This window comes from Dermacentor andersoni, chromosome 3 (genome assembly GCF_023375885.2).
Source record: "Dermacentor andersoni chromosome 3, qqDerAnde1_hic_scaffold, whole genome shotgun sequence".
NCBI classification, from domain to species: Eukaryota; Metazoa; Arthropoda; class Arachnida; order Ixodida; family Ixodidae; genus Dermacentor; species Dermacentor andersoni.
In genome coordinates this window covers 78025290-78051471 of record NC_092816.1, presented here as the reverse complement: position 1 = coordinate 78051471, position 26182 = coordinate 78025290, and the positions used below count along the sequence as shown (strand labels likewise).

The 26182-nt window shown below is 42.1% G+C and overlaps 2 protein-coding genes across 3 annotated transcripts in view; one reads left to right on the top strand and one right to left on the bottom strand.

Moving 5' to 3' along the window:
• Positions 1 to 389: 389 nt before the first annotated feature.
• Positions 390 to 16552, top strand: LOC126543281 (fidgetin-like protein 1). Of its 2 annotated transcripts, none has more exons than XM_055061524.2 (12): positions 390 to 472; positions 795 to 1074; positions 1850 to 1899; positions 2108 to 2175; positions 3603 to 3762; positions 5506 to 5606; positions 5860 to 5939; positions 6228 to 6298; positions 8407 to 8568; positions 8713 to 8768; positions 10003 to 10267; positions 12681 to 16552. In XM_055061524.2, exons 2-12 carry the CDS (start codon positions 837 to 839, stop codon positions 12816 to 12818), a joined length of 1389 nt encoding a protein of 462 aa, XP_054917499.2. In that variant the 5' UTR covers positions 390 to 472; positions 795 to 836; the 3' UTR covers positions 12819 to 16552. The 2 variants fall into 2 exon arrangements, with proteins under 2 accessions (XP_054917499.2, XP_050046371.2); XM_050190414.3 differs by having other exon boundaries at positions 3600 to 3762.
• Ttd14 (TRPL translocation defect 14) overlaps positions 13012 to 26182 on the bottom strand; it is a 27211-nt gene continuing 14040 nt past the window's right edge. The window contains exons 7-13 of the mRNA XM_050191629.3: positions 23798 to 23902; positions 22781 to 22858; positions 22182 to 22277; positions 21598 to 21694; positions 20277 to 20368; positions 19874 to 19989; positions 13012 to 18077 (exon numbers count right to left, since the gene is read on the bottom strand). Of these exons, the coding sequence (XP_050047586.1) occupies positions 17792 to 18077; positions 19874 to 19989; positions 20277 to 20368; positions 21598 to 21694; positions 22182 to 22277; positions 22781 to 22858; positions 23798 to 23902 (870 nt within the window). The 3' untranslated portion in view covers positions 13012 to 17791. The remainder of the gene's footprint in view (positions 18078 to 19873; positions 19990 to 20276; positions 20369 to 21597; positions 21695 to 22181; positions 22278 to 22780; positions 22859 to 23797; positions 23903 to 26182) is intronic.

The window sequence follows — 26182 nt, the reverse complement described above, 5'->3', positions numbered from 1 at the left end:
CTGTTGCTAGTACAGTGTTTATGTTTTGTCTTCCCCAGCCTAAACGAATGTGGATTAAAACGCGGGACTCTTTTCAGAAGTGCTGTCACTTGTGCTTGACATGCTTTGCCTCCCTAGCTTTCCGTTCATTGCCACAGAAAGTTGTCTGCGAGTATAGAGCTTCAGTATTACTTTGATTATTGTCGGTGGAGAGATGTTGCAACACATATGAGCTGAGGCTCACCAAAACGTAGCTGCACTTAGTTTGGGAATTGGGGGGGATTCATCCAGTGCTGTTTTCCCTTTTGTTGTCCTTTTGTGCACTGTTTCTGAACAACACCAGCCTGAAACCCAAGGTCATTTTGAATGTCCACGTATAACAAGAATTTCTTAATTCATTACAGATGCTGACCAGCGGCGCTCGCAGCTTGTGAAATTAAGTGACGAGGAGCTTTTAGGATTCCTGCCCGACAGACTCGGCAACGACCAGACTGTGAGACTTGCTGTCACTTCTGTTCACGTCATTATTTCCAGGAGTGCTTTGCGCCTTTGAGAACCACTGGCTGCTATTTGCAGAGGCCCTTTGATTTGGCCTAACATTCTTTGTTATACTGTGTTCTGATATCCTGGCTTCATCCTACCGCATTATTTCATCATACAGTTCTCTTTAATGGGACAATAAGCAAAAAAAAAAAATATATCATAAGTTAAAGCCAAGAGTTTTATGCTGTAAAATAAGACGTGTCACTGTTTCTCAATTCTTGTGTCACAATCTGTGTCACAATTTCTCGTTGCTTTTGTTTTCAATATCTCAGGGTGGGGGCGATGCCAGAGATGAATATGAAGTCTTTATCGAAATGATGAAACGAAAGCCCCTTGCGCCAAAAAGGTCAGGCAGTATGCTGGGCAGGAGCGAGCCTTCCAGACCGTTGAGAGAAGTGCAAGCAGTCAGCACAACAGAGTTGCCACTGAGAAACAAGCTGGTGAATGGCACAGCTGCATCTTTAAATTTCTCTGCTGAAAGTTCCAGACGAAATATTGGGGAATCTCGGTACAGGAGCAACGTTCATCAGGAGGGAAAACCAAGCCCACGAGGTATGTGTGCGAACAAAAGTGTCCTCTCTGTTTTCTTAGCAAGTGATAAGTTTTATATTGCAAAAGGAAATCTTTGTGGCATCACTGCTAGGTTGTGCAGCATGGAGTATCCATTTTATCTTTCGTAGGATTAAACAGTTGAGCTTTGCATGAAAATTTACCTTGGTCTACCAGATCTTTCACTACCTAACATGTTCCGGTTAGTGCCTGTTCGGCATGCCCTGCCACGATAATTCGCTTTTAAAGCAGCACTTTTGCTTCCCCAGATATTTTTTCCAGCCCCTAGGTTACCATCAGTTTTGCGGATGGTATAGCCAGGTGTTGTATTGGTGTATGTCTTGATTCCTTTATTGCCTCAATTAACTATGCCAACAACTGTAACCACGTCCCTGCCCCCATTTGTATTAGTATTAGCAATATTGCTGCATTCTTTCAACAATGCTCTGACAGAAATCTGTAGCTCTTCCTTGCTGCAATAGTTGTAGGCTTTGAGAGTGCAGAAACCAGCAGACCAAGACTCTCCTCCCAGGGGAGATCTTTCATGCTTCCGTGCAGGTTTGTGTGACCTTGCCTCAGCTATTTATTCTCCACGTGTCTTTCTTTTCTTTTTTTTTTTTCGCTGCTAAATTGAATTCGTTCTCTCTCAGACATAATTTAGTAGCCAATTTTTGCAGTTTCATCTGTGGTCAGATGATCATTGTGTCATCATTGGTTCTAGAATTTTTTGCAATTCACATGTTGACGTGTCTAGCATTGATTCCCCTGTTTTCTGTAGGAAGCGTGCCATCCAGCGTTCCCACCTTTCTCACGGCCAGGGAGCAATTGGTAAGCACTGCCTGGTTTCTGAAATGTGGAAACACCACTTAAAAAGTTATATACATTGTTGACTTTTTCTTTTGTCCTGTTACACATTGCCAGCCAGATATGTTCTTGCTTGGTTGAACGGCTGATAGGGTTTTCCTGTGCTCACGCACAAATTGTCTGCAGTATTACATTTATTGCAGTTTGTGTTAAATCGTTATTATTTTTGCAGCAAGTTGAACAGCAGAAGGCCAATGGAGGGCTGGCTCGTAGCTGTAGCACTAAAACCTTGGGAGGAAAGTGAGTCAACTTGTGTGCATGTTGCTTGTGTGTCATAGTTAATTAAAGTGTACATTAAAATTGTATTTGAAAAAAATGCATGCAAAGTGTCATGCAGATTGGCTATGTTGCTGGCATAATTAATAATTGCTAGGCAGTTAACATATTCTCTCTTTTGCACTCTGAAACAGGGTTGTCACCCTCAACAATTATAGGTGCATACATGGAGTTTAGTTCACTTTACAGGGACTACAGAATTTGAGAAGTACTCAAGCCACACTAAATTCGAGCTCCTCAGGGACATATGTCTTTTGAATTATCTGAACTTTGTCATACGATTATGAACTTCAGCAGGATATATGGAACCTATGAACCAAGACAAGACCGTTGCCTAATACATTACCAGATATGCACACAAATCATATTTGTGTGTGTTGCTCTGGAAAAAAAAAAATAACATGTTTTTTCAACAGAACACATGGCATCAAAAGTTCTGAAAGGAGCACAAAGTTTGATATGTGACCAATGCACTGAATGAAAAAAAAAATATGTACTGACTTCTGATTAATTAAAATGTAGTATGTTGTGTGTAACACCTATGACATTCACAAAATGTAAATAAAGAAAAGAAGAAAATATTGATAGTTTAGAGTAGATTAGTAGTTGTATCTAGACTGGCCCTAAATGACTTTAGAATTTTTTTCTCATTACCTTTGAAAGGAACAGTGTCAAAAGAGTGCCCATTTGAGCATGATGAATCTATTATGATGCAGTTCTTTTTCAGCTGTGGAAGCATGCACTTCAGATTTAAGGATTTCACAGCCATGTAGTGGAAGTTAAACTGTATGTGACAATAAGTTGCGTTTCATGTTTGAGCAAGCTGAAAAGGTCTCTAATATGTGCTTTATCTGATAACCGCTATCACTTGACAATGATGCTGTCAGTCACATTCAACTGCTTGACACACCCCAACAGCAGCTCTTTTGACTGCATGAATTATTTCAGATAAAATCACGAAATTCAGTTTACTCATAGGCTGGTAGGTGATAGCATGACAGCATGATAGCTCCAGACCATAACTATGTCACTTTATCATTTAATTCTCTTTTTTCATTCAATTCTTGACATACCAGAAAGGACCCCTTTAAGTTATAATGAGACCATGGTTTAATGTGCTGTGATGATCTTATTGTTATGAGCATTTTATTTTAGGTAGATTCCAAGTAAAATCATTAAGCTTAAAGTGGCTGATTATTTTGAGCAGTGTGTTGCTATAAGAGTGAGCACAGCAACACTGAAAAACCTTGCTTTCTCAGGAGAAGGTTTGAGGTTTAAATGTGCTAACGGGTGCCCGGCTGCCAATAGTATGCATAAGTCGGCATTACTTGAAGCAGAGGCTTTCTCCAGATGTGAGTCATTTTTCTTTCGGTGGCTTTTTGTTGCAGAAGAACCCTGACCAGCAAATTTGTGCAGCCCTTGCTCCGATCGAACGGAAGCAATGCTGCTAGCTCGCCGAGTACATCCAGCGTTGAGAACTGCAACGGCTTGGAGGAGTGTGAGGCACTTAAGAATATAGACGCTAAGCTGATTGAGCTCGTCAAAAGTGAGGTGAGCAGACGTTTCGATAATAAATGCATAAAAGTTACGGCCGTCAGACTGGTATGGTCCTCTCTCCTTCCATGAAATTGCTACATTTGTTTTAAGTTCTGGAACGTGTGGTAATGCATCCCAGCAGATTTGCATGCTGCACAGAAAAGACGCAGATGTTGTCTATACACCCACCTGCACTAATTAAGCTCCCACTTTAGTTTTGAAGTGCCTTTGCACATGAAACTTGCTGTGCTGTTCTTGCCATTCGTTACTGAGGATGCCATCATTCACACGGTGAATTGCACCACAGACGACAAAAACATTAGCTGGCCTCTTGTCAAATTAGGAGAGCTGTTAATTATTGTTAATTAGACCACACTGCACAGACCAGAGGAACGGGGCAATCAGGTTGATGCTAGAGACAGCGGAATATATCACAACCCTAAATTCAATTACCTCCTTCATAAAACGCCTTGTCAAATATGTGTGTGTTTATTGTAACAGTAAATCTGAAGTTCGAATCAAAAGTGGGCTAGCTGGGAGGTCACTGTGTGCAAACAATGTGCGACTTGGACAATGCATTGATTCATATATATTTAGTAGGTGCATTGTAATTGTGAAATATTCAAATTGAATCAGTGTGTTTGACTTATGACACTATCAAAAATTCCAAGAGATAAATTTTATTGTTTTCATCTTATTGGACCTGATACGCTGGTAAAACTGACAGCCAGTGTTGTTTATGAAACAATAGACCTGATACATTGATAAGTCGTATTGGTCTATTAGCTTACTAGTGCATTGGTAAAGCAATGAAAGGGGCTAGTTTGCACACGTTCATGATTACATTGCGCTGAGTTTTACACTGTTGAAAAATTACAGAAAAAAGGGAATGAGGATGCAGACATACGAAGCGCAATCTGTGTCTGTGTTCTTGTTTCCTTCTTTGCAACTTTTTGCCAGTGTAAACTCCGCACAACATAGTCATGAAGGTCTATTGGTGTAGATGGAGCACTTTGTGCCAAAGCGCTTCGTTCTACAAAAGTAGATTAATTGTTCATCTTAAAGCGCGCCTTTCTAGGCAAACCCTCCCCAGCTTTGCTGACCTTGGTTGCTGCTGCTGTCCTGCCAAATATTTCACACACAGGACGGCACTCGTATGATGGATCGTGGCCTTTGTATAGCCCTACTTGTACTACCCTTATAGATGTGCAGGCGGCCAGCTCTGTTCTCTATGAATTACGCAGTGAAACAACAAGCGCTACCTAAATATCCCCAGTGTAACAAATATACAGCTCAGAACACATAATTCCTTTATTAAAGTGAAGCCTTCTGTCCCTTCATCCTAAATGTTTGGAACATTCGCTTGGTCGGCTTCTTGCTGAGCAATACTGTTACCAGTACGCGTTTGAGTCATGATCACTACTTCTAATGCTTCGATTGGGACCCACAACGCATTTTATTTGTCTTATAGAACATGTAGTATTGCTAGTATTGCCCTGATAGAAAAAGCTACAGGACTGGCAGAAAGCTCTATGCGATCTGTACGATTTGCTGTTGGACGTGTAATTCTTGTATAGTACCCACAGAAACTTTAATTGTAATTTTCTCTCGGGTAGTAAGCAATGGAGGAGTTTTACAAGGCAGCTTAACTTGTAATTATGCATAAAGGCACACAATCAAGAAGGCCTCCATTAAGGAATGCACCATATCATATAACTGTGACTATAGGCTTAAAGTTTTCATCTCAAACTACTTTAGATAATGGACAATGGCCCAGGTGTTCACTGGGATGATATAGCAGGACTGGAGTTCGCCAAGCAGAGTGTCAAGGAAATGGTGGTTTGGCCAATGTTGAGACCGTGAGTATATCGCTTTCTGTTTCTCCAATGCATAGATGAGTAAGCCATATAATGACAGCAGTTTAAAACTGCATCTGCAAAAAGGCAGTAATGGTTAAGTTGTAGGGGCGAGTAAATGAGGGAACGTTTGCTGCATGTAGAAATGGCACATTGCTGAACAAATAAAGTTTTTGCCTGCTTCCTGTAGAGTGCATTGAGAACACTCGCAAGATTGAAACAGACTAGTATTGAGCTGCTGGTCGGTGTTCTTCAGTGACATCTTCACAGGTCTGAGGCAGCCTCCCAAGGGACTGCTGCTGTTTGGTCCTCCAGGCACAGGAAAAACACTGATAGGTATGTCTCATCAGTGCACTTTTCTCATCACATTTCACGAGGCTGAGTAGCCAACACTAGTGTGAAAAAAAACAAAAAAAAGTAACATTTTTGCATGACAAAATTCTCTCTCCCTCTCTTCTTAAAGGTTCTTTGGCATTACCGACTAGGTTGTGTTGTTAGAGCATTAGAGCGGCACAAGCATCACTCATGTGTGCATGCTGCGTACTTGTTATCCACATAGACTTTTCTGTGTGGATGTTGGCCTCACCTGATGCCACGTAGCATATTTTACTGTTCTACTTACAGGAAAATGCATTGCCTCTCAGGCTGGCGCAACATTCTTCTGCATAAGTGCCTCTTCCCTGACATCAAAATGGGTACATTTTCCCCGCTTTCTCCTATTCTGGATCACATTACTACAGCTGAATGCCGCTACAAACAAATGACCTGTCTAACAAAGGATTCCATATGCCTGGGCCGAATTCCTGTCTTTAGTATGTTTGGTGTATGTTTATACAGTCAAGGCCACTACAAGTTTCGCCTGCACAACAAAGAAGTTTAAATGGCCCCAATGACTGATTTCTTTCTTTACAACAAACGAACGTAGTGGTGCTTCCACTGAGCTGCATTGCCTGTAGGGAGCATCGATAACTGCCACAACCAAGACTAAGCACTTTGATGAGCATTACTTGTGAAGTTTAATGTGATGACAAAATAAAATTTAAAAGTGAATTAACTCTTAAAAATAAAAAAAAGAAAGGAACACCAACATTTGGTGCAACAGTCTTCACGTTCCCACTCGAAGGCAGCACTAAGTATAACGAACTGTGGTGGGTTGTGGGAACTAGCAATGGAAACCAACACTAGCGAACTCTGTGAACAAGCTCAAGCACATCAATGAAGCCTGCTGGTACAGCGGACCATTTGAGAGCTGGTGGAATGACATACTCTGTACCTGTACCTTGTGTTGCTCCCGTCGAGCATGTCATCAACATTGATGTCATAATGTGGGCTGCAGTCACATATTTTGTCAGGCGAATTGTGCAGAAGAAAATTTGCAGCTTCTTTCACTAAACATGCCTGGAATTTATCTTAAATAAAGTTTTTCTTTTGCTGAACATTCTCATTAGCCTGCCCTATCGCGAGAGGTTCAGTGCACAATATTTACAGCTAAGTGATTGTACAAAGGATTTGGAGGTTCCAAGATCTTCGTAGTAAAAGGTGTTTGCACATGTGTTGCATCACACCACCACATTTTGAATGGCATGTTTGGACAGTCACTGCCAATCTGCACGTGACCGCTGATTGTCGGGTTAAGCTTTGTTGTTTCATGATACACCAGTGCATTAATGCAAGTTTGAAGGCGCAGTCTCTCAAGACATGTTGCCACGTCTTTTGTCCAGTGAGAGTTATCACTCACTTTCATAGAGTTATCAAGTGGTTAACTCTTCACACTTGCCAAAGACGTGCTTGTGGTAGTTAAACCTTAAGAATTTTTTTCTTCACTTGGACACAAGGATCAGCCTATTTAACCAGACTGTATGCATGCGATAAGCACTTGTACATTTTTAACTTGTCATGACCTCTGCCAACTGCTCTGAAGTATGCGATGATGCTTTTAGACATAGTAGATAGTGGGCAGACTTGTGCAATGTTATTTGACTTGACACTGCAGGCCATGTTCATTGCTATATAGGTACTTCGCCTCTTGGACACAAGTTAACCCACTAAACCATTTAATTCTCTCAAGTAATTTCCCATTTGTCTACAAGATCACTGCCCCGTGACATCTGGTGGAGGTGCTAGGTAACAGTAGCAATGTGCTGGGTTGTAGTAGTGATGTACAAATTGGGCATGATATTACGGAAGGGGGTTCAGATTCAGTGAGCTTAAAAACATATGTGTCTTCATTATCTAGTCAGTGCTCTTCTGTAACACTGCATACAGTAAGTTATTCAATAAATAAGAAAACACTTTAAGAATGAAGCCATTGCCTCCATGCCAAGTGTGTATGTGAATGCCCTTAGTGAACAAGTAATACAGAGCGACAGTCTGGAAAACTCACTTATAAAGAAAGAAATGGCATTTGTTCATAGTTCAGATTACCTTTCTTTCTTGAGTTACTACTTTCTTTTTTTTTTCCCCTTGAGATAAGTCCAGGAGGCCTAAAGGATATTTATCTGCATTTAGTAATGAGCTAGTAGTGTGTGTAATGATTTCCACATAACTGAGAGCACTTAGAAAAGAAATACAATTTACTCAAATGCTGTAGACTATCCTATGTTGAATGGTTCATTAGGAGTAGACGTTGAACAGGTGATTAAGACCACTAGTCAAAGCCTAGTTTGTGACGAATCATAGTCGCTGCTACAATGTGCATTGGTACAGTAACGTAGTTGTGTGGCTAAGTGCTACAGGAATGAGTAGTGAAAGCCAACTTGAAAATTTCTCGGTTGACCATCTGTCTACCTCTCCATCTGTGCAGGTTGGCGAAGGAGAGAAGATGGTGCGAGCACTGTTTGCCGTAGCAAGGAGCTGCCAGCCTTCTGTGGTATTCATAGATGAGATTGACTCCCTTCTCTCACAACGCTCCGAAACAGAGCACGAGTCCTCGCGGCGCATCAAGACAGAGTTCCTCGTACAGCTGGTGAGATGTCATTTGCATGAAAAACAGCATTCAAGAGCAGCTACATGCACAGTTCGAACATATAGCATGCAGAAAATCAATAACTTGATTACTCCCTGCAACATGACCTGCTCTTTATTCTGCCATCACTTATGTGTACCATAGGATGGAGCCAGTACGAAAGGAGATGAGCGGCTTCTTATCGTGGGTGCCACAAACAGGTAAGCATCTCTTTAATCTTAAGTGCTGTGTATCAAAGGTTATTGTCAAGCTGCATGCCAGTTAAATTTGAACTGGAGCTGATTACGAGTATGGGGGTGAGAAACCGTCAAGATACCTTATCGGCAGCTTTTTCTTTTCACCCCTCCATGTACATAGATACATGATACGCGAATGAACAATTTAATACGTAATTTGCTAACTTCGGTGTGGCAACACTGTCATATGAAGTTGAGGCAGTGCAAGTTATTATACATTCTTCTTGCTAACAAATCAGAGAAGTGCCCTTACATCATTACATTGATATTTTAACTTCCACTGCTACTGCATCTATTTTATGCAAGGGGTTCCAAGTGTGCTGCTAAGATAATGAGTGAACATTAAGTGATTTCCAGCCATGTTCTGAGCCAATCTGATGTCTGCAGTCATGTCTCAGCTTCATCAGGGGTGTTATACCAACGATCTCATGTCCTTGAGCCCACTAATTCAAGTGTTCCTTGTGTAAATACAAAGCATATTGCTTGAATTGTTTCACACAAATACTATGTGGCATACATGCTTGCTCATGTGCTGCAAGCACATTGGCCATGTTGCTGGTATACGGTATGCCATTAACATTAGAGAGTTTAAAATAATTGCACGTAAATCAATGTGTCTTTGTTTCAATTGCAGCACAAAAGGAACTTTTTCTTCAACAACGAATAAGTGATCTCGCAGTACTGCAAGTACTATCTCATGCACAGGAAAGAAAGACTTCCCTGCTACCTTTACAACAGTTGAGGACACCACGCTGCACAAATTTGTTTTTTGTTCAGAGATTAGCGAAGTTTCATTGTACTGAGTAAGCGACGTCATTACACTTACATTGCATTATATTATAGTTACTGCCGTAACGTTGGAAGTCTAAATACAAAAACCATATTCAGCTTAGATTTATTTAAAAAAAAGGAAACATTTCAATTAAACGTAACTTAACGTAAAGAGAGAGGTGAAAGAGTGCTATCATGACCACTTCTGAGATTGTGGAGTTTGCCATCTTTGTATGCCCCTGATAAGAATAGGACCCGCTTTGTCACGTAAAAAGTTTTTCTTTTGGCTGTGTAATTCTACAAATTTCTTTGCGCTGTGCAAAAATGCATAACTCTCTCTCGCCATCAAGCACATTGGTCACCCTGCAAAACACATCAGTGTGTTTGGAAACAGATGACCGCAGGCGTGCGTCGTTCTTTCGTGCAGGCCTAAAGAGCTCGATGAGGCAGCCCGGCGGCGCCTGGCAAAGCGTCTGTACATCCCTCTGCCCGAAAAAGCAGCCCGGCAGCAGATGGTGTGTCGCCTCCTGGCCCAGGTGAAGCACTGCCTCGGTGACGAGGACATTGACGCCGTGGCATCGCTGACCCAGGGCTATTCGGGGGCAGACATGGCCCAACTCTGCAAGGAGGCTGCCTTGGGGCCCATCCGGAGCCTCAGCTTCGAGACCCTTCAGCACATCACAGAACAGCAGGCGAGGGCTCCCACCTGTCACTTCATTGGCGTATGCTACAGTCAAACCTGGTTATAACGAAGATGGATAGAAGGAATTTCACTGTATATTATGCAAACAAAAATGCAGATCCCACCCATATGTGGGAATCCATGGGTTATGAGCGAAGCTTTCTTTGATGTTTGGCTTAAATGTCTTCAGTTCACTGCTGTGTAGCTAAACGTTCCTTGCTTAATGCTCGCACTGGTCCCATTCTGTTCACTTCACTTCTTTCTCCACACTCGGCAGCTTTCGAAGCCAGCTTCCTCACTTTTATGTAGCCGACCTCTTCACACTTTGCATCTTGTTTTGCTCATCTATTCGGACCCCTACCCAGTGGCACGTACCCGTTCTAGGAGATTGGCCAAAAATGTTCACATTTCGTTGTTGACTTCGCCCCCTCCCTTCCACAAAATGAAGCATTGAACTTCTGAATAAAATGTCCTTTGCAGTATTCTGATATAGCCAGATTCATAGTAAGCTGGCAATGGAGAGTTCACTAGTAGCAATCATGGCCTCATTTCCTGTGGTGAAGATGGTCACATGACCACCCGTAAGAAATTGAGTTCTAATACTGAGGGCTCTCAAAAAGCCAAACCTTTACTTCAAAGAACAAAGCATTGCTACAAATTAACGAGAACAAAATTGTTTGCAAATCATCTTAGAAATGTGAAGGGATCACAGGTATGAGAGGCTCAGTTTGGCATTGAATGCTCATCATTATACATTAATTTCTGTGAATACCAAGGTTCCCTCTGTGCTTCAAATGTTTCAAGCAAGCAGATGAAAGGGTCATTGAAGTAGTTCCAAATAATCTCAACGGCATCTTCGAGCACTCCAGAGTACTCTAGAGTATGTGATCCCATGTACGGCTGGTTGTTGCAGTCCATACACGCAATCGACTCCAGTTGAGAGCACTTGGAGGCACTCCGACTGTTCCATCAGATCACACAATGTTCGCATCTGTAGCAGCTATTGTGATTACGTAACAAATCACTTGCTTCGATTTGAAATCACCCTTTCTACTTGTTCTCCGCTGTGACAGCAGGAACTATACTGTATATGGTAAAATTAGCCTTTTGCTAAGTCTCATCTCATACCAAGGAAAAATATTGGAATCTCATACTTGTAACAGAAAGCAGTGCAAAAATAGTCAAAATCTCATGGGAGGGTATCGGGGTCTTTTTTTCTTTAGCTGGACCAAATCTTTAAAAATTGCTTTGGCAGATAGCATAATTCTAACCCTTTGTCTAAATTACTTGATGAGGTGGCCATTAGTTCTAAGAGAAATCAAAATGCTTAATTGAATAATTAACCTAATTATGCTAATGAACTTTATAACTAATTATGTTATGGCACATATTTCAATCTACTAATTGTAGCTAGCAAGTATGCAAGGCATATCCACTTTGAATGAATTCTCAGGACTACACCAGCTTCTAGACATTAATTTTATTGTTTAAAGTGTCCGACAAGATGCACTGGTGTTCCAGTTACTTTTGTGCTTCAGTGTATAACACAGCATTTTCTTTAAAAAGCAAGTGGAACAACAGTGCATTCTTACTACAAGTTTGACGGCACATATATCAAAACCGGTGCTAACCTCAATATTTATTCTAAGTCAATATGCCCTGCATACTTGCTAGCTACAATTCCTAGATTGAAATATGTGCCGTAAAATAATTAAAAGGTTAAGTTATTTTGTGTAATTGTGTGAATTATCAATAATTTTGATCTCTCATTGAAGTAATGACCGCCTCATCAAGTAACTTACATCAAGGGTTAGAATTGTGGTATTTGCCACAGGCAATTTTTAAAAATTTGATACATACAAAAAAAAAAACACCCTTTAGGGCCATAAAAAAGATCAGCTGTTTGTTTTGAAGGTATCAGGCCTAAGGTGACACAGAGCCACGAAAGCACCTTGATTTCAAGCTGTCAGCTCTAAAAGAAATTTTTTTCACTGCATCATTAATTTAATTCTACACACCAGTGGCATGACAAAAAGTTTACATCGCGGCACGTCTGTAGCAGTTCCGGCAAAGGCGACTTATGCGTATCACAACAAAAAGCTGCAACAATTTAATGGTGTTATAGCGTCTGTGCATTGAGCACAAGCTTTTTGTGAAATGACGATATGTACAAACAACGGCGCAGTAGTCTTGCAAATTGTGGAAGTTGTTTACGTCTCTATTCTGGGCGCTCTCACGTCGCTTGGGAACAGCACTGAAGCGTGTTCGGCCGAGATACTCTGCCTTCAGCTAGACCCGAAAGTGGGGGCAGGATCTAGCTGCTCCGAAGCAGCGGACTACTAGGACGACTAGCTGAAGATATAAGTTAGCCTGTGCCAGCTGTAATATGCTCAAAGAGGACACTTTTCTCGACACATTTCTAGGTTCGTCCAGTGGCATTCAAAGACTTCGAAGAAGCGCTGTGTCAAGTGAGAGCTAGCGTGTCCCAAGACGACCTTCACGGTTACGTCGAGTGGAACTCAATGTACGGCAGCACACCAGCAGTTCCAGTGACCGACTAACACAAGTTATTTTAAGTTGGCAAGCGTTTTTGTCTGTACATAAATGTATACAAATAAAGATGGGATGTTCCTGCTTCTAGCATGGCCAAATTCATGGGCCTACCACCTACGAAATGGGTGGCAATGTTCAAGTTCTCCACAAGATTCGCTTCCGAGGTGGTGCAGAAGGTTGTCCGAAACAATAAACAAGCAATTGGTGCACTCCATTTAATCATCAATTCCATTCAATATATTGTACAAAGGTGGAGACATTTAAAGAACATCAACTGTAGACACCAGAACAACAACAACAAAAGAAAAATAGCTCCGACTCCGGCAACACGTTTCTGCAGTAGTAAGTGCGAGGATGACTTCTCCACTATCGCAACACAGAACAGGCGCGCGAAGTCTGGCAAAAAATAGAGATCGGCACACAATTTTAATACTGGACTGGAACAACTTGCAAAGAGGCCTGTAAGTCCGCAATAGGTTAACTCAGATCTGTACTACATAAAACTATGTGTCAGTACAACCGGAAAAATTAATCATAAATGCATTTGCAAAGCAACAAAGCTTATTCGAGTGCACGTAGGTCGATGTCTATCGTCGTGTAAATACTACTGCACACATAACTCCTGCACAACAAAAGAGCTGTGCTATTAACGAAAACAGGATAACAAGTTCGACAACGTTGCCATGCAGTGCCTGTATACTTGCACTAACTGCAAGTTTATCGCCAGACAAACTAGATCAACGTTCAGATCAAGCCAGTCTACATCAAAACTGACTGCAGCTTCAGACATTTTATGCTGTTAATAACGTGTACCTTTTCAGAAAGAAAAACACATCAGATCTAAGTACTCAGAATGTCAAGAAACTTACAGATCTGGATTACAACAAGCTAAAGCATCGCAATTATATTTGGTGGGGAGAAAGGTGGACTAGACAAGATTGCAGCAAAATATGTAATGCTGGAGAAGTGTGGCGACAGAAAAAACCGATACAGCTATAATAATGACACTTCAACGTCCTAAGTGCATGTGCCGTCAAAAATTTGTGTTCTCACTTGTTGTGGCACGTAAATCTAAATATCATTTGTTTGTGCACGTGTTCCTGCTTAACAGTCTTGCCCCAGAGCGATGTAACAAAAAGTTAGCAATAATAGGTAAGGCACGGCATCAGTTGCACATCTCAGAAACCATCAGGTGAGGTGACCGAACTGTGCAACCCAGGGATGAAATTGAAACTTAACGGTTAATCTGCAACACATTCTTACTCAACTATATCCTCCTTCAGACGTCGGTTATTTCTATATGTTAAATCATCACCTTTAATGCGTTGCTCATTCTGTGCTGTCAAAGGAGACAGCAATGAAAAATTTTGAATTTCCCCATGATTATAAAGCCAGAAATGTTAGCTTCTGAAGGCTGAACAGTAAAAAATGTTTCAGGTAAAAACGAAATCATTTCACATGCAGTGAACTTAAAGATATCCAGCCCTTTTGAAAACTTGCCCGATAAAACTTGTCGCTAGAAAAAAGAAAAGAACCCGACACATGACCATGTACTGGTGCTGCCAACAAGCACAGGGACAATATTGCAGAACAGGCCCACCCAGAAATGTTATGCATTGCAGCAGTAGCATCGTTCTTTGAACATCAATATTTTCTATATCTGTGATGCTGAGGCATTATATTGGCGCATATTGGTGCGTACAATTGCAGATAAAGCACCTGAAGAGGATATGAAAGCTCCGCCCAGTCTTGAAGCTGTGACTGTTTACGTTTAAGATTAGAAATATTAGGACTGGCGATAGATTCCAAGGGTGGGGGAGGGTGCTGACCACTTTTAAACTTTCCCTCTGCAGCAGCAAGAAATCTGGCACCAGCTTACTTGGCTTAACAACCTGTACACAACATGCACCTTTTCTATTCTGAAAATGGGCTGCTAAGCACAAGGTTGCAGGATTGAATCCCGGCCACCGCGGCCACATTTCAATGGGGCCAAAACACAAAAGCACCCCTGTACTTAGATTTACGTGCGCATTAAAGAACCACGGGTGGTCCAAATTATTCTGGAGTCCCCCACTACAGTTAGCCTCATAATTAGATTGTGGTTTTGGCACATAAAACCCCATAATTATTTTTTTTTTCATTCTGAGAACAACGTGAACCTTCCCCTAGGTCAGGACAGTTCAGTTACATAGAGTCTGAGGCTAACTCTGCTCCAGTCTTTCAAATCACCAATGCCCTATTCAAGGTCGATAACATTCAACAGAGTGTAAACGTAAGTACAATAATACCACATTAGTGGAAATGCATCGCCTCGCACCACACAATGCTTTCTTCACTCTCCATGAGCTCATGCTCAAGAAACAACCACAGGGTAGAACGCTAGTACTTTAACTGTATCATCACAGCTGTTTCACAATGGTCCTAACAAGGAACATGATAACAAAAGTACACAGTTAAAGTTAGACTTCACATGTCAAGAACAGTGAAGGAAAAGAAAAAAAAACTCGGGCGCACCTAAGCAATTCTTGTGATGAGTAAATGCGAGAGCATAACTTGTCGCTGAATGTGTCGCTGAGTTTAGTGTTGCAGCAAAATGTTGCTTAGTGCTGCTATGCTGTGCTTCCGAGTGCAATGTTGCTGCTTACGAGGTCGCAACAATGCAAGACAACTGGCCATACTGCGATCTGTCATCCGAGTTTTACTTGCAAAGTTCTGATTAAAGTAGTGTTCCACGCACATTGCGTTGAATGTTATTTCTCAATGACACTGCTTTTCAGCATTATGACACCACTTTGCCGAGCGACGACGGTACTTTTCCGAGTCGCACCATGGTGTTCACACTGCATTTCTTCATTGGGTTCGTAAGCTACCTCCACCTCATACTATGGGGCGATGTCGGAGTTGTTCAACGGGTATCTGACGCGCGTTGCATTTTATTCGTCGTCATCGTCCATGGGCTCTGGCGACAATGTACGCGAGCCCCCTTCAACACAAAAGGCACAGCAAGTGGCTGCAACTCGCCATGCTCACTCCGCAACCTAGTTAATCTAACTCTGCCATCTAGTTAATCGCCCGCCAGACAGAGTCCATCATATTCATCCGTGTCGCCTGTTGCAATGGTGACACAATTCAATGGTAGTGCAGTAGTTAGCGCGCCCGGCTATGGAGCGGTAGCAGTGGCGGTGGGGCAGAGGATCGAATCCTCACCGTGGCAACTTCTTTTTTACTTAGACGAAGACGACATAATTTGTGCCATTTTTCTGCCACGGTTTTCTGATGACAAAGGGGTCGCACAACGAGCCAAGTAATGCTCTCGCATTAAAAAAAAACAACAACAACAAAGGCTTGCATTTTAGGGAAAGGATGTCAAAAACAGGAGACGCATAAAAGTCAGCATGGCTTGCCCAGTTGCCCTTAATGTGCAGCAATGTCGCACCTTATGCAGAACGGGTGAGATGAACAAGGCATCACAACATATAATGTGTTGTCGGTTCAGCTATGGAGCCCGTACATGAGCATTGCAGATGCGACCACTCTGGCCACATAGAACGGCATCAACACCAAAGTGTGCTTTCTATGCAGAATTACCTACTGCGAAACTGCTGGCCACTAAATGGGGTCGCACATGGCATACTGGCAATATTATGAAACAGCCAGTAATGTGCCTAGTAATGCACAACGAAAGCTATGCACTGTAGGCAAAACAACAACGTCAGCCTAGTGATGCTGATCTACATAGTGGCTAGGGAGACAAAAAAAAAAAAAATGCAACCAACTGTGCCTGCTGTCACTGAAGGTTTACAGGCTAACAAAGCATAAGCGTGTGCATTAAGCTCACATTAAACGCATCAATTTTGCTGTAAATGCAGATGGAAAAATAATTTACTCATTGACCAACTCAAGCTTGGCTAGGGCTCTGTAAGTGGTGAAGGTGCTACCTCCTGTCCCAACCTAAATAGTGAAGATCACAATGGCAGTAATGAAAGTTGTAAAGATACATTATAATTACCAGCAAACAATATAAGCTCACTTGCTCTCCTTGAAGAGCTTTGCAATATCTGCCAAGAACTCACAAGCCACTAACACATAATTGTTAGTGTGCATGAATCAAAAATGAAATTAATATGTATACCAGGAAGGAACACAACCAGTTATGGTAAAGCCAAAGTCAATGTGAACTAAAAGATGCAAAAAAATCAGCTTGAAGAGTAGCGTGCAAAGGTTTAAAGTGGTATGCCCTCTGCCAAAAGGTCGGGAGCCAACGGCACTTGAAATTGTCAAGGGACGAAAGATTGTGCACAACTGCGGGCAACACCAGCAATTGGCAACAGCAAAACTAAATGGCATGGAGACCAGCAGTCCAGACACTGCACAGAATTCCATTCTACTCGAGTTTAACGTGCCCAGACAGCAGGCAACATGGAACCTGCACTGTTGGCAAAAACAACACCCACTATAAAATCCTGTGCAATGGCCACACCCATGCTACGAATAAAAAATGAGAATCATCTGTGTTGAACTACTCGAATATGAAATTTGCTGAGGCACATAGAGATTATCCTGTGCCATGCCATGAATTCCCGCCAACTCTGACCCTAATGCGCAAAGTGCAGCCCATAAGTCATGTGGCTCACAGCGCATTGCTGCACTAAAACCATGAATTCAGGCAGTGCAACAAACGGCACTGCTTTTACCATCTGTCGAGTTACAGAATTGGCTATTATACGAACAGTCATACAGCCACATCACAATGCTCTAATATTTCTGTTACGGGTTGCATTTAACATAATCGCAATCAAAATCTTACAAAAGGTGCAGCAGCCCTTGCGTGCTTTTGTACAGCAATTGCAGCACGAAGCAAAGCCTCGTGTTTCTCTTGCGGGTTAGACTGTTCGGCAGGCTACACACATCGGTTTCCTGCCAACTTATCGGTAGTCTGTCGTGTAGAGGCATGGGGTGCAACGACAAAATGGCAACGCCTCTATGCGGATTTGGTGCTGCCTATGCTCAGGTTGCTCGTGGTGACATAGGCAGGGGAGTTTGTGTCATCAGAGACGAGCGCGTTGCTGACAGGTGCCCGGTGGCCGTTGGTGATGCAGTTGAAGATTGGCGTCGGCGGCTTGTCACCCTTGTATGAGAGGCAGAACATCGAGTAGTTGGGGTCGCTGGTCACGTCCTTACGGATGTCAAGGAAGGGAGGCAGCAGCTCAGGGAGCTCTTCGGGACTGTGTGTCGTGTACGTCTCAAGCAGTATGAGGCCTTCGCACCTGCAATAAGGAGGAGGACAAGGAAATAAACACAAGGTAGCAGTTCATCCTGTGCCTACAGGCATACATAAACACTATGAATTGCTTGTTACATCAACGCACAAATCTGACCTCCTGTCTGCAAAACTGTGCCTGCTAAAGTAGGGCGCCCTGTTTCTTATGACCAAGGGTGTGATCACTACATCAACAATCTTGCACACTGCAATAGAATGCTGAACTAGTGCTGGCACCACTTCCATGTGGTGCATCTCTTCTTCACTAGGTGAAAATAGCCAATGTCTCTTTCACTGCTACCAGGTTCGCTAACATATATTATTGTCATGCAGAACCTTTTGGTCATCCACAGTCCCCTGAAATGAAGCATATTTAAGAAAACCAGAAGTAGCTTGTCGCCTAATCAACAGGGCACCAGTGTTTCAATCCCGACTCCATAATTACTTCAGCCTTTCCCTCCCTTTGCTTTACTGATAATGAGTCACAGCTGGCAAGGCTCCTTGCTCCATAAGAGCATGGCTCAAAGCCAGTCGGTACTGACTGCATGTGATTCATGCTTCAAAAACAGATGTTGAGCAGAACAGTGGTGCAAATAATGCTGAAATAACATGCCATATTTACTTGCATAATGATCGTACCCTTGAATGTTGTTGTCAAAATTTTTTTCTTTCCTGTGTAATGATCGCACCCCAAACTTGCCGCAGCGATATGTCGTGTGCCAAGTCTAGTTAATGATGATCATGCTTACCATCTGTCGAATGCTGTCGAATGCTACGCAAACGACTCTTCAAAACATACCAAGCGGTCTGCACGCACCAAGCATTCTTAAACAGATGCCCCATTTTATTCCTTTTATCACTTTCCACACTTCCATGAAAAAAAAAAAAAGCTACAACCAAACTTGCCTTGGCTTTATTATTTGTAGGCTTTGTAATGGTTGTGGTCAACAACAACAAAAGGGCGCCTTTCGGTTCTTTTCGTCTGCACTCGTGGGCACGCAACAAATCGCGAGCAGCAACGATAGTAGCCACGTTTACACTGATAAGTTAGAAGTGTCCCCTATTCATACACCGACGCTTGTAACACAGCTAAGATATTCGCTCACCCTTAGTGGAAACGTACCGTGTTAGGATAGTAGTGTAGACAAATGCCGCAGTTTCTGCATATACCCGCCATGTGTTTCTATGTCACTGGCAGCTAAGCGCGCCCATCTCTGTTTCTGTCCCCTCAAAGTGGACATGGCTACATTATTGCTGCAGGCCTGCCAGTATTAACAGTATTATTAATTACTGATACGGAAGAAATTGTTTCGATGCGCATAATGTACTCGCAAGAAGAAGAAAAATCACGCTCGGCTTGCTCCGCCGGCCGCCATTTTTGTTTTGGTATCCCACACTGTTACAGCGGCAGCCGCCTGTTTGTTCACCTGTTGTCATCCCGTAGCAAATGTGGGATGAAAAAATTTTTTTTTCTTTTGGCAGGAAATTTAACCCACACAATGATTGCACCCCTGAGTTTGCAGCAATTTTTCCGTGGCTACCACACTCTGAAGACATTTACAATAGGATGTGCATTTACGGGAGATGACCTGCAGCTGACTGGTGAGCAGAGCACCAATCACACCCTATCCACCAAATTTTTGTCCCTGCTATTCGGTACAAATATTTCTCACTATGCATCTGTAACGTCGCATATTTTGAGTCGTTTCACTGAACTGATTCCAGGTTCAGACCAGCATCTGCAAAGCTCCCTCAACTTCCATTTTGAAAGCTCCTTCTCAGAATACTGTCATGTTCCCATACCTGGAGTGGCAAGGCTTCTTGTAGATGTCCAGCTGGAAGTACATGTGGTTCCAAAGGAAACAGCGGCGCACCTTGTATACCGTGTAGTGCGAGTCATTTCGCTGGGCCAGCATGTTCTGCGGAGGGTGATCAAAATTATACTCTGGGGTTTAAAGTCCCAAAGTAACACCCAAGTTATGAGGTACGATACACTTGGCAAGAACACTGCACTGTCATGCATAGTGGTTAAGCGAACAGACACAACTATGGCGCACAGGCTGATGTTATCACATTCACGACTGGCTGTGCTATCAACACTGGTTCTAACACCGTGGGCACTCTTTCTTATGTTCCAGTATCTCTGAAAGAGTTGCTAGGGCTTGCCATTGCAAAGCGTAAATGAACATGTGCAGGGAATGCTCACAATGTAGTCCCTGTGTGTGATCTGACGCTTCAGCTCGATGGTCTGGCTGTTGATATCAGACTTCCGTATCGTGTGCATGTAGCTCCAGCAATCTGAAGAGAAAGGAAGGCACAGTTAAGGCACGGAAAAAGAAGACACAGTTACAAGCAAAACTCAAGTACAAACCTCCCAAGCGAAGTTAGGGGGCTCAATAAGCCGTTGCATACTTAGCGGTCAATGCTGCAATAGCTACACAAGTAGTGCAGTCCTAAATGTCTCACTCCACGCACTTCGCAATGCGGTTGTTTTTCATCAGTGCTGCTTTTTACGAAATAATGACTTCATACACGGGTAAACCTCGATATAAAAAACCTCAGTGTAAGGAAATTCTCAATATAACGAAGTATGCAACATTTTATAACTTGTCCCTAGTACACCATGTATTCTGAACCCCCAATATATAACAAAGCGTGTTTATACACAATTTCAATATAACGAAATTTCACTGCTGTTGCAAAAGAATACCGTGGCAATAAATGGAAACTGTCGCAGGTGCAGATGGTAAGGTTGTTGAATTATGTGCAGTTGCTTGCGAACGCACTTCTCAAATCGCACGCCGCGCGACGTAGAGCAACCACCGAAGTGGAGCAGCGTCTGTTAATGTGAGTACCAGTATTAGTACTAAATGCAAGACCTTCTTGCCATCGTGTCTCGTATCAAATCTCAGTGCAATAAGATCCATTCGCACCAATATAATGAAGTGCAGATTTTACAGACTTCATTACATCGAGGTTTAACCGTATTAAACTTGTGGACGAAAGGTTACATTGAGTCATGCATTGTGGTGCATGATTATGTTTTTGAATGAGGTAATTTTAATCGGTTACACTGGCATTGCGCTAGGGCTAGTCATTAGGGAAAGAAAGTTTATTTCATATCACAGGAAATATTTTACATAGAAAATTATATTTTCTGGAATATTGCACAAGTCCTTTGCACTAAATTGTATATTTTGAAATTTTTTGAAGGTTTTTCTGCACGACGGCACAATGACATTTTATATCACTTTCTTTTTTTCTTTCAGATATCTCTAATTTTTTAAAAAATAAGCATGTCTGGAAATAGTGCCACTGAAAAAAAAACATCCTCCTCTACAATTTCATATGATAAACTTTAGTACCAAGCATGCTCTATGAAAGGACAAAAAGTATTTACTAGACTACCCAAAAACTGCTGCTCTTACCGCAGTCAGCGAAGTGTTAAAAGATAGTGGAGTTTCCCTGGCCATAAGGCTTAGGAATACCCATATACTACACACATTTAAAGACAGGCAGACACTCACTATGCTGGCCCCTCTTGCGAAGCCGGGACTGCGCCTTAGGATTCGAAGTGATGAGATAATCGTGGACAACATCAAAATCTTGATAGGAAGGAAATGCCTGAAAAACAAAAATGGTAAACAATTAGGAGGAGGTGGCACACAGTCACATTACGCTGCTCACTGGTATACATGATAATAAAATCCCTGTGAGATTGAAGTTTTCTCTTGCTCAGGCATGTCAGCTTTTGTGTTATAGATATATAAAGTTGACTTATAACTGTCATAAGTAAGAGCTATAACTCTTCTTGTGTCATAACCTTTAACAGTCCCATAATGGCAGCATAGCTCAAAGAAGAATGGTTCCCTGCAATTGTCCAGCAAATACAATGTTGCGCAACTGCACAATTGGGAATCCTACAATGGTAAACGGAATGTATGCAACATAACATAAAGCTGTGTGGAAATTTAAAAAAAAAATTGATTTTGATATGTAGTTTCTAGTCCAGTGCCATTCAGTTGCAAAGCGTCACATTAAAATTTCCCTGTTTTTTGCATTTTGAACTCGATGACGAGAAACAAGAAAAAAATTTACACTTGATACTTACACTGTCTGGTGGCATGGACCCAACAAGGAACTTGGCTTTGTGGCTGTTGGTGGCTAGCCGATCGCCAATTTCAATACCAATTCGCCGACAGACAGACTGCAATGGGAACAATCGTGGTTAGCCTAAAGAGCATGGCTACAGGACACAGCGATAATCAATGCACCTAGATTACTGCATCAGTTGCTTAACTGCCGTGTTGTGCGTGAACCCTTTTCGTTGCCTTCTGTGCTTATTTGGCAAACTTCATAGCACTTGCCGTCACACAGCAGACAATAGAGAGGCTCACGCGTGGCGTGACCTCTGAGGCCATGTGCCTGCTCCTACCTCTTGGAGGCTAAGCTGCAAGCGACCAGTCTTCTCTGAGGCTCATGGTGGTAGGCATGGTGAGGTTTCACTGGTGGTGCTAATCTTGGAGGTCATGTCATAAGTGGCCCCTTTTCACAGTCTGCTGTGTGGCAGCATGGTTGGCGCAGTTTGCCAAACAGGCACAGTTGGCAACAATAAGGCATTGCGTCATTGCAGTGCTTAGACAGAGCTTGAAAACTGGCGCTAACTTGGTGGTGTTAATGTTAACAATGTGCTGGAAATACGTGCTTTACCTCTATCAGCCGACGCACTTTGGTATTAAAGTCTGTGGAATTGTCGATGACATCCATATAGGGGTGACCAATCCATGCCTGAAAGCAAAATGGTACTGTCAGGAATCGGAATTTTGTCGTTGTCAGGTCAACTTTCCAGAGGCTAGAAAATGGCAAAACCTATGCATGTGTCTAAGGAAGGAAGCATGGTATAAGCATAAAACTATTGTCCCGTATTACTGATTTCTATTTGCTGCGAGAACATGTTATTTCTCCTCACGCCTTCATGCGTTCACAGCGATGTCGCTTTTTTATCCTGCAATGTCGGCTCTTCCTATCACTGCGAAGCACAATTCGCCAGCGTTGGATTGTTCACCCAATACGAAACATGAGCTGGGATTAGACCATTGTGAGACAGGTCAGTTTTACCCTACTTATGACTGGTCATCACAATATTAATTCTGCTCAGTACAAGAGGAACCACAGGTTCAGACACTTGGTCCACGTGCTTGATCGAGAGACCAGTAGTGCAAAGCTACCACCCGTGGGCTTAAACAACTGAACTGAACAAGTGCTTTCTTACTCAATGTAGTTATAGAAAAAGTGTGCAATCTTGGACTGCGAATGTAGAGTGACCTGTGTAGTTTTTTGCAGAATCAGGTACAGTAAACATTCAAGGCAGTTTGTAATCAGACAGTACTGTCCAATTGACACAACCCTCTTAGAGCTGTTTTCTTCTTTCCTTTCTTTTTTTTTCTTTCTTTTTGTGCTGTGCATATATATATTTTTTATTCTGAGGAACTTGTCTAAAAATGCAGGACACTGGGTATTGCTTACAAGAAAGGACGTGTGATTGCTTCAATTTGTCCACGTGTACACAAAGTGAGCAAGAAATAAGGCTTCGTAACAAATGCACACTTTTTTTTTCAGGTACTTTAACAGGAAGCAACGTAACCACATACGTACTGCGCGACAATCACCATACTGTCAAAAGTCAGCTGCAAAGGGGTGGCCCAGACTGACTACTCGCAAACTCACTTGAGCTGCCAGCTTGTCTCGCTCCCGTGCCAGCTCGATGCCCTCTGTACGGCAGCTGTTGTCTTCAGTGTTGTAGAATTCCTCTGCTCCATTGGCGGCTGAAACCTGGAGAGTGGATTGTTGCACCATCATTGCACACAAGCGCACGTCAAGAAAAAAAAATACAATGACCCAATGTATTCACAGAACAAGCCAGGCACGGGCTCTGGGCTGGTGATTATTCAAACATTGCTTGGGCTGCCCACAACAGCTGTCAGTCAACACGTTCATTACGAAACTGCAGCGCGCACGACAAATGAGACACAAAGCAAAAGTAACAAACAAGCACTGACTAGCAACTCAGTTTATTTTTTGAAGGGAATTTCAACATATATATATGCCCAGGCTAACTAAAGTGAGCATGTGCAAGAGCATTTAGAAAAAAATCTAAAATGAATATAAAAAGTAAGTATAAAAACACAGTGCACGTACGAATTCTAAAAAATGATGTGGAGATTAAAAAGGCAGATTCCTTGTCAGTTAGTAATATAGATGGCTCACTTACATACATAGTATTGGCATGTTTTTTGATATGCGGTTAGTTTGTATGTTAGTTTGTTCTTATGAGAAACCAAAATCTTAGTATTACAAAAGACAAGTTTACAAGGACGTCTTTTCCAGTGGTTGGCTAAGTGTGAGTGGTTACCTCTGTCAAATGATTGTTGATGCTCCTTTAGAAGGGTACTGACACACTGGCCAGTCTGGCCTATGTAAATATGGCTGCAGGTTAATAGCAACAAGTATACTGCACCAACTTTGCATCTTACGAACTTGGTGTTTTCTTTGAGAGCACAGACACACTTTTTCGTGTTCGTTTTGTCAAACTCTTTGGCCACCGCCTGGCAGATTCGTTGCAGCTTGTCAGGAGTGCTGAAAACAATGTCAACACCAAACCAGCTGGCAGCGTTCTTTTAGTCCGTGGGAAAAGCCATGGACATAGATAGGGCACGACAGCAATGCTTTTTCATAGTGTGTCATTTCTGCTTCTAGACTTCTCTGGTTCAATAATCTTTTTCAGTAATTTTACATATTATGTGCTCCGGGAGTCCTACCGATTTTAGTCTAGTAATTTGATGTGAAAATCCCAGGTTCACTGTGTGATGGCAAGATTTCAACAAGACAGCCCTAAAGCAAGACACTGGAATTCCACTTTTGACAATTTTTGAATGACCAGAGTTGTAGTGAAGAAGTGGTTTTACTCATCTGGGGTTTATACATCCAGCCACTGTTTTCGGATTGTAGCTGCAGTGTTAGGTCGAGGAATTGCAATACATTGTGCTCTGCAACCTCGTGGGTAAACTTCAGGCCCAATCTGCATTCTCGGAATACTTTCAAAATGCTAGCAACAGTGCAATCACATTCTGCCTTGTCATATATAATTAAACATAGGCGAATCGAAAAACCTTTTTAACTAAACCAAGTAAACCATTGTGAACGTTTCTGTCCACTCCGGCCAGGAAAATATCACTGAGGACTGGGGCAACCTTTGAGCCAATACATACCCTAGAATTCTGCATGAGGAATTGACTAGTATAAATCTTGTACATTGATACTTAAAGTGCCACAACACTCTGGATTTTCTTCTCTCAAATATGAAACAACTACTTCAGAATTAGGAATAACTAATGGGTCACAAATCTTCAGTGTTGAAAGCTGTTTCTGAATAAAGCATGCTATCTGTTGCTGCCACGTATTCTTTTTTTCTTTCTTCCTTTTTTTCTTTTTCTTTAGTAACAATGTTTTGAAACGGCTTGCCTTGCTTGTGTGCTTTGCACGAAAAGAATCCTTCAAGATGCATGCCTTTTGCTTCCTTAACTTTTGCTTTCTTAATATTAAGATTTTGTTTTCTCATAAAAATGAACTAACAAGCAAAATAACTGAGACCTTCCATACAGGAAAGCGTGCCGATATGTGCGTAAGTGAACCATCTATACTACTAACTGACAAGGAATTTGCCTTTTTGAATGCCGCATGATTTTTTAGATTGTATGCAAGCACCATGTTCTTATACATTATTTCTTATATATTTTTTTATGTTTTCTAAATTCTCTTGCGCATCTTCACTTTAGTTAGCCAGAGTACATATATGTGTGTAACTTCCTTTCCAAAAATAAACTGAGTTGCGAGTCAGTGCTTGTTTGTTGCCTTTGCTTTGTGTCTCACTTTTTGTGCACGCTGCAGTTTCATAATGAATGGCTATCAACTCTGCCAACTTTCAGTACTTTTACACTCAACACACTGTCACATTGGCTGTCTTCAATAAACATGGCCTTCGTCACCCACTTTGCTAACCTCCATGCTTACAACAGATGTGTCTCAATACCCTGGGGATGCATCCATTACATC

Excerpts from the sequence above, each read along its gene's own strand:
- LOC126543281 (XM_050190414.3), top strand. The coding sequence starts at position 837 with ATGATGAAACGAAAGCCCCTTGCGCCAAAAAGGTCAGGCAGTATGCTG. Across the intron at positions 1,075-1,849 it reads GGGAAAACCAAGCCCACGAG|GAAGCGTGCCATCCAGCGTT; the intron begins GTATGTGTGCGA and ends TGTTTTCTGTAG. Across the intron at positions 6,299-8,406 it reads CTTCCCTGACATCAAAATGG|GTTGGCGAAGGAGAGAAGAT; the intron begins GTACATTTTCCC and ends CCATCTGTGCAG.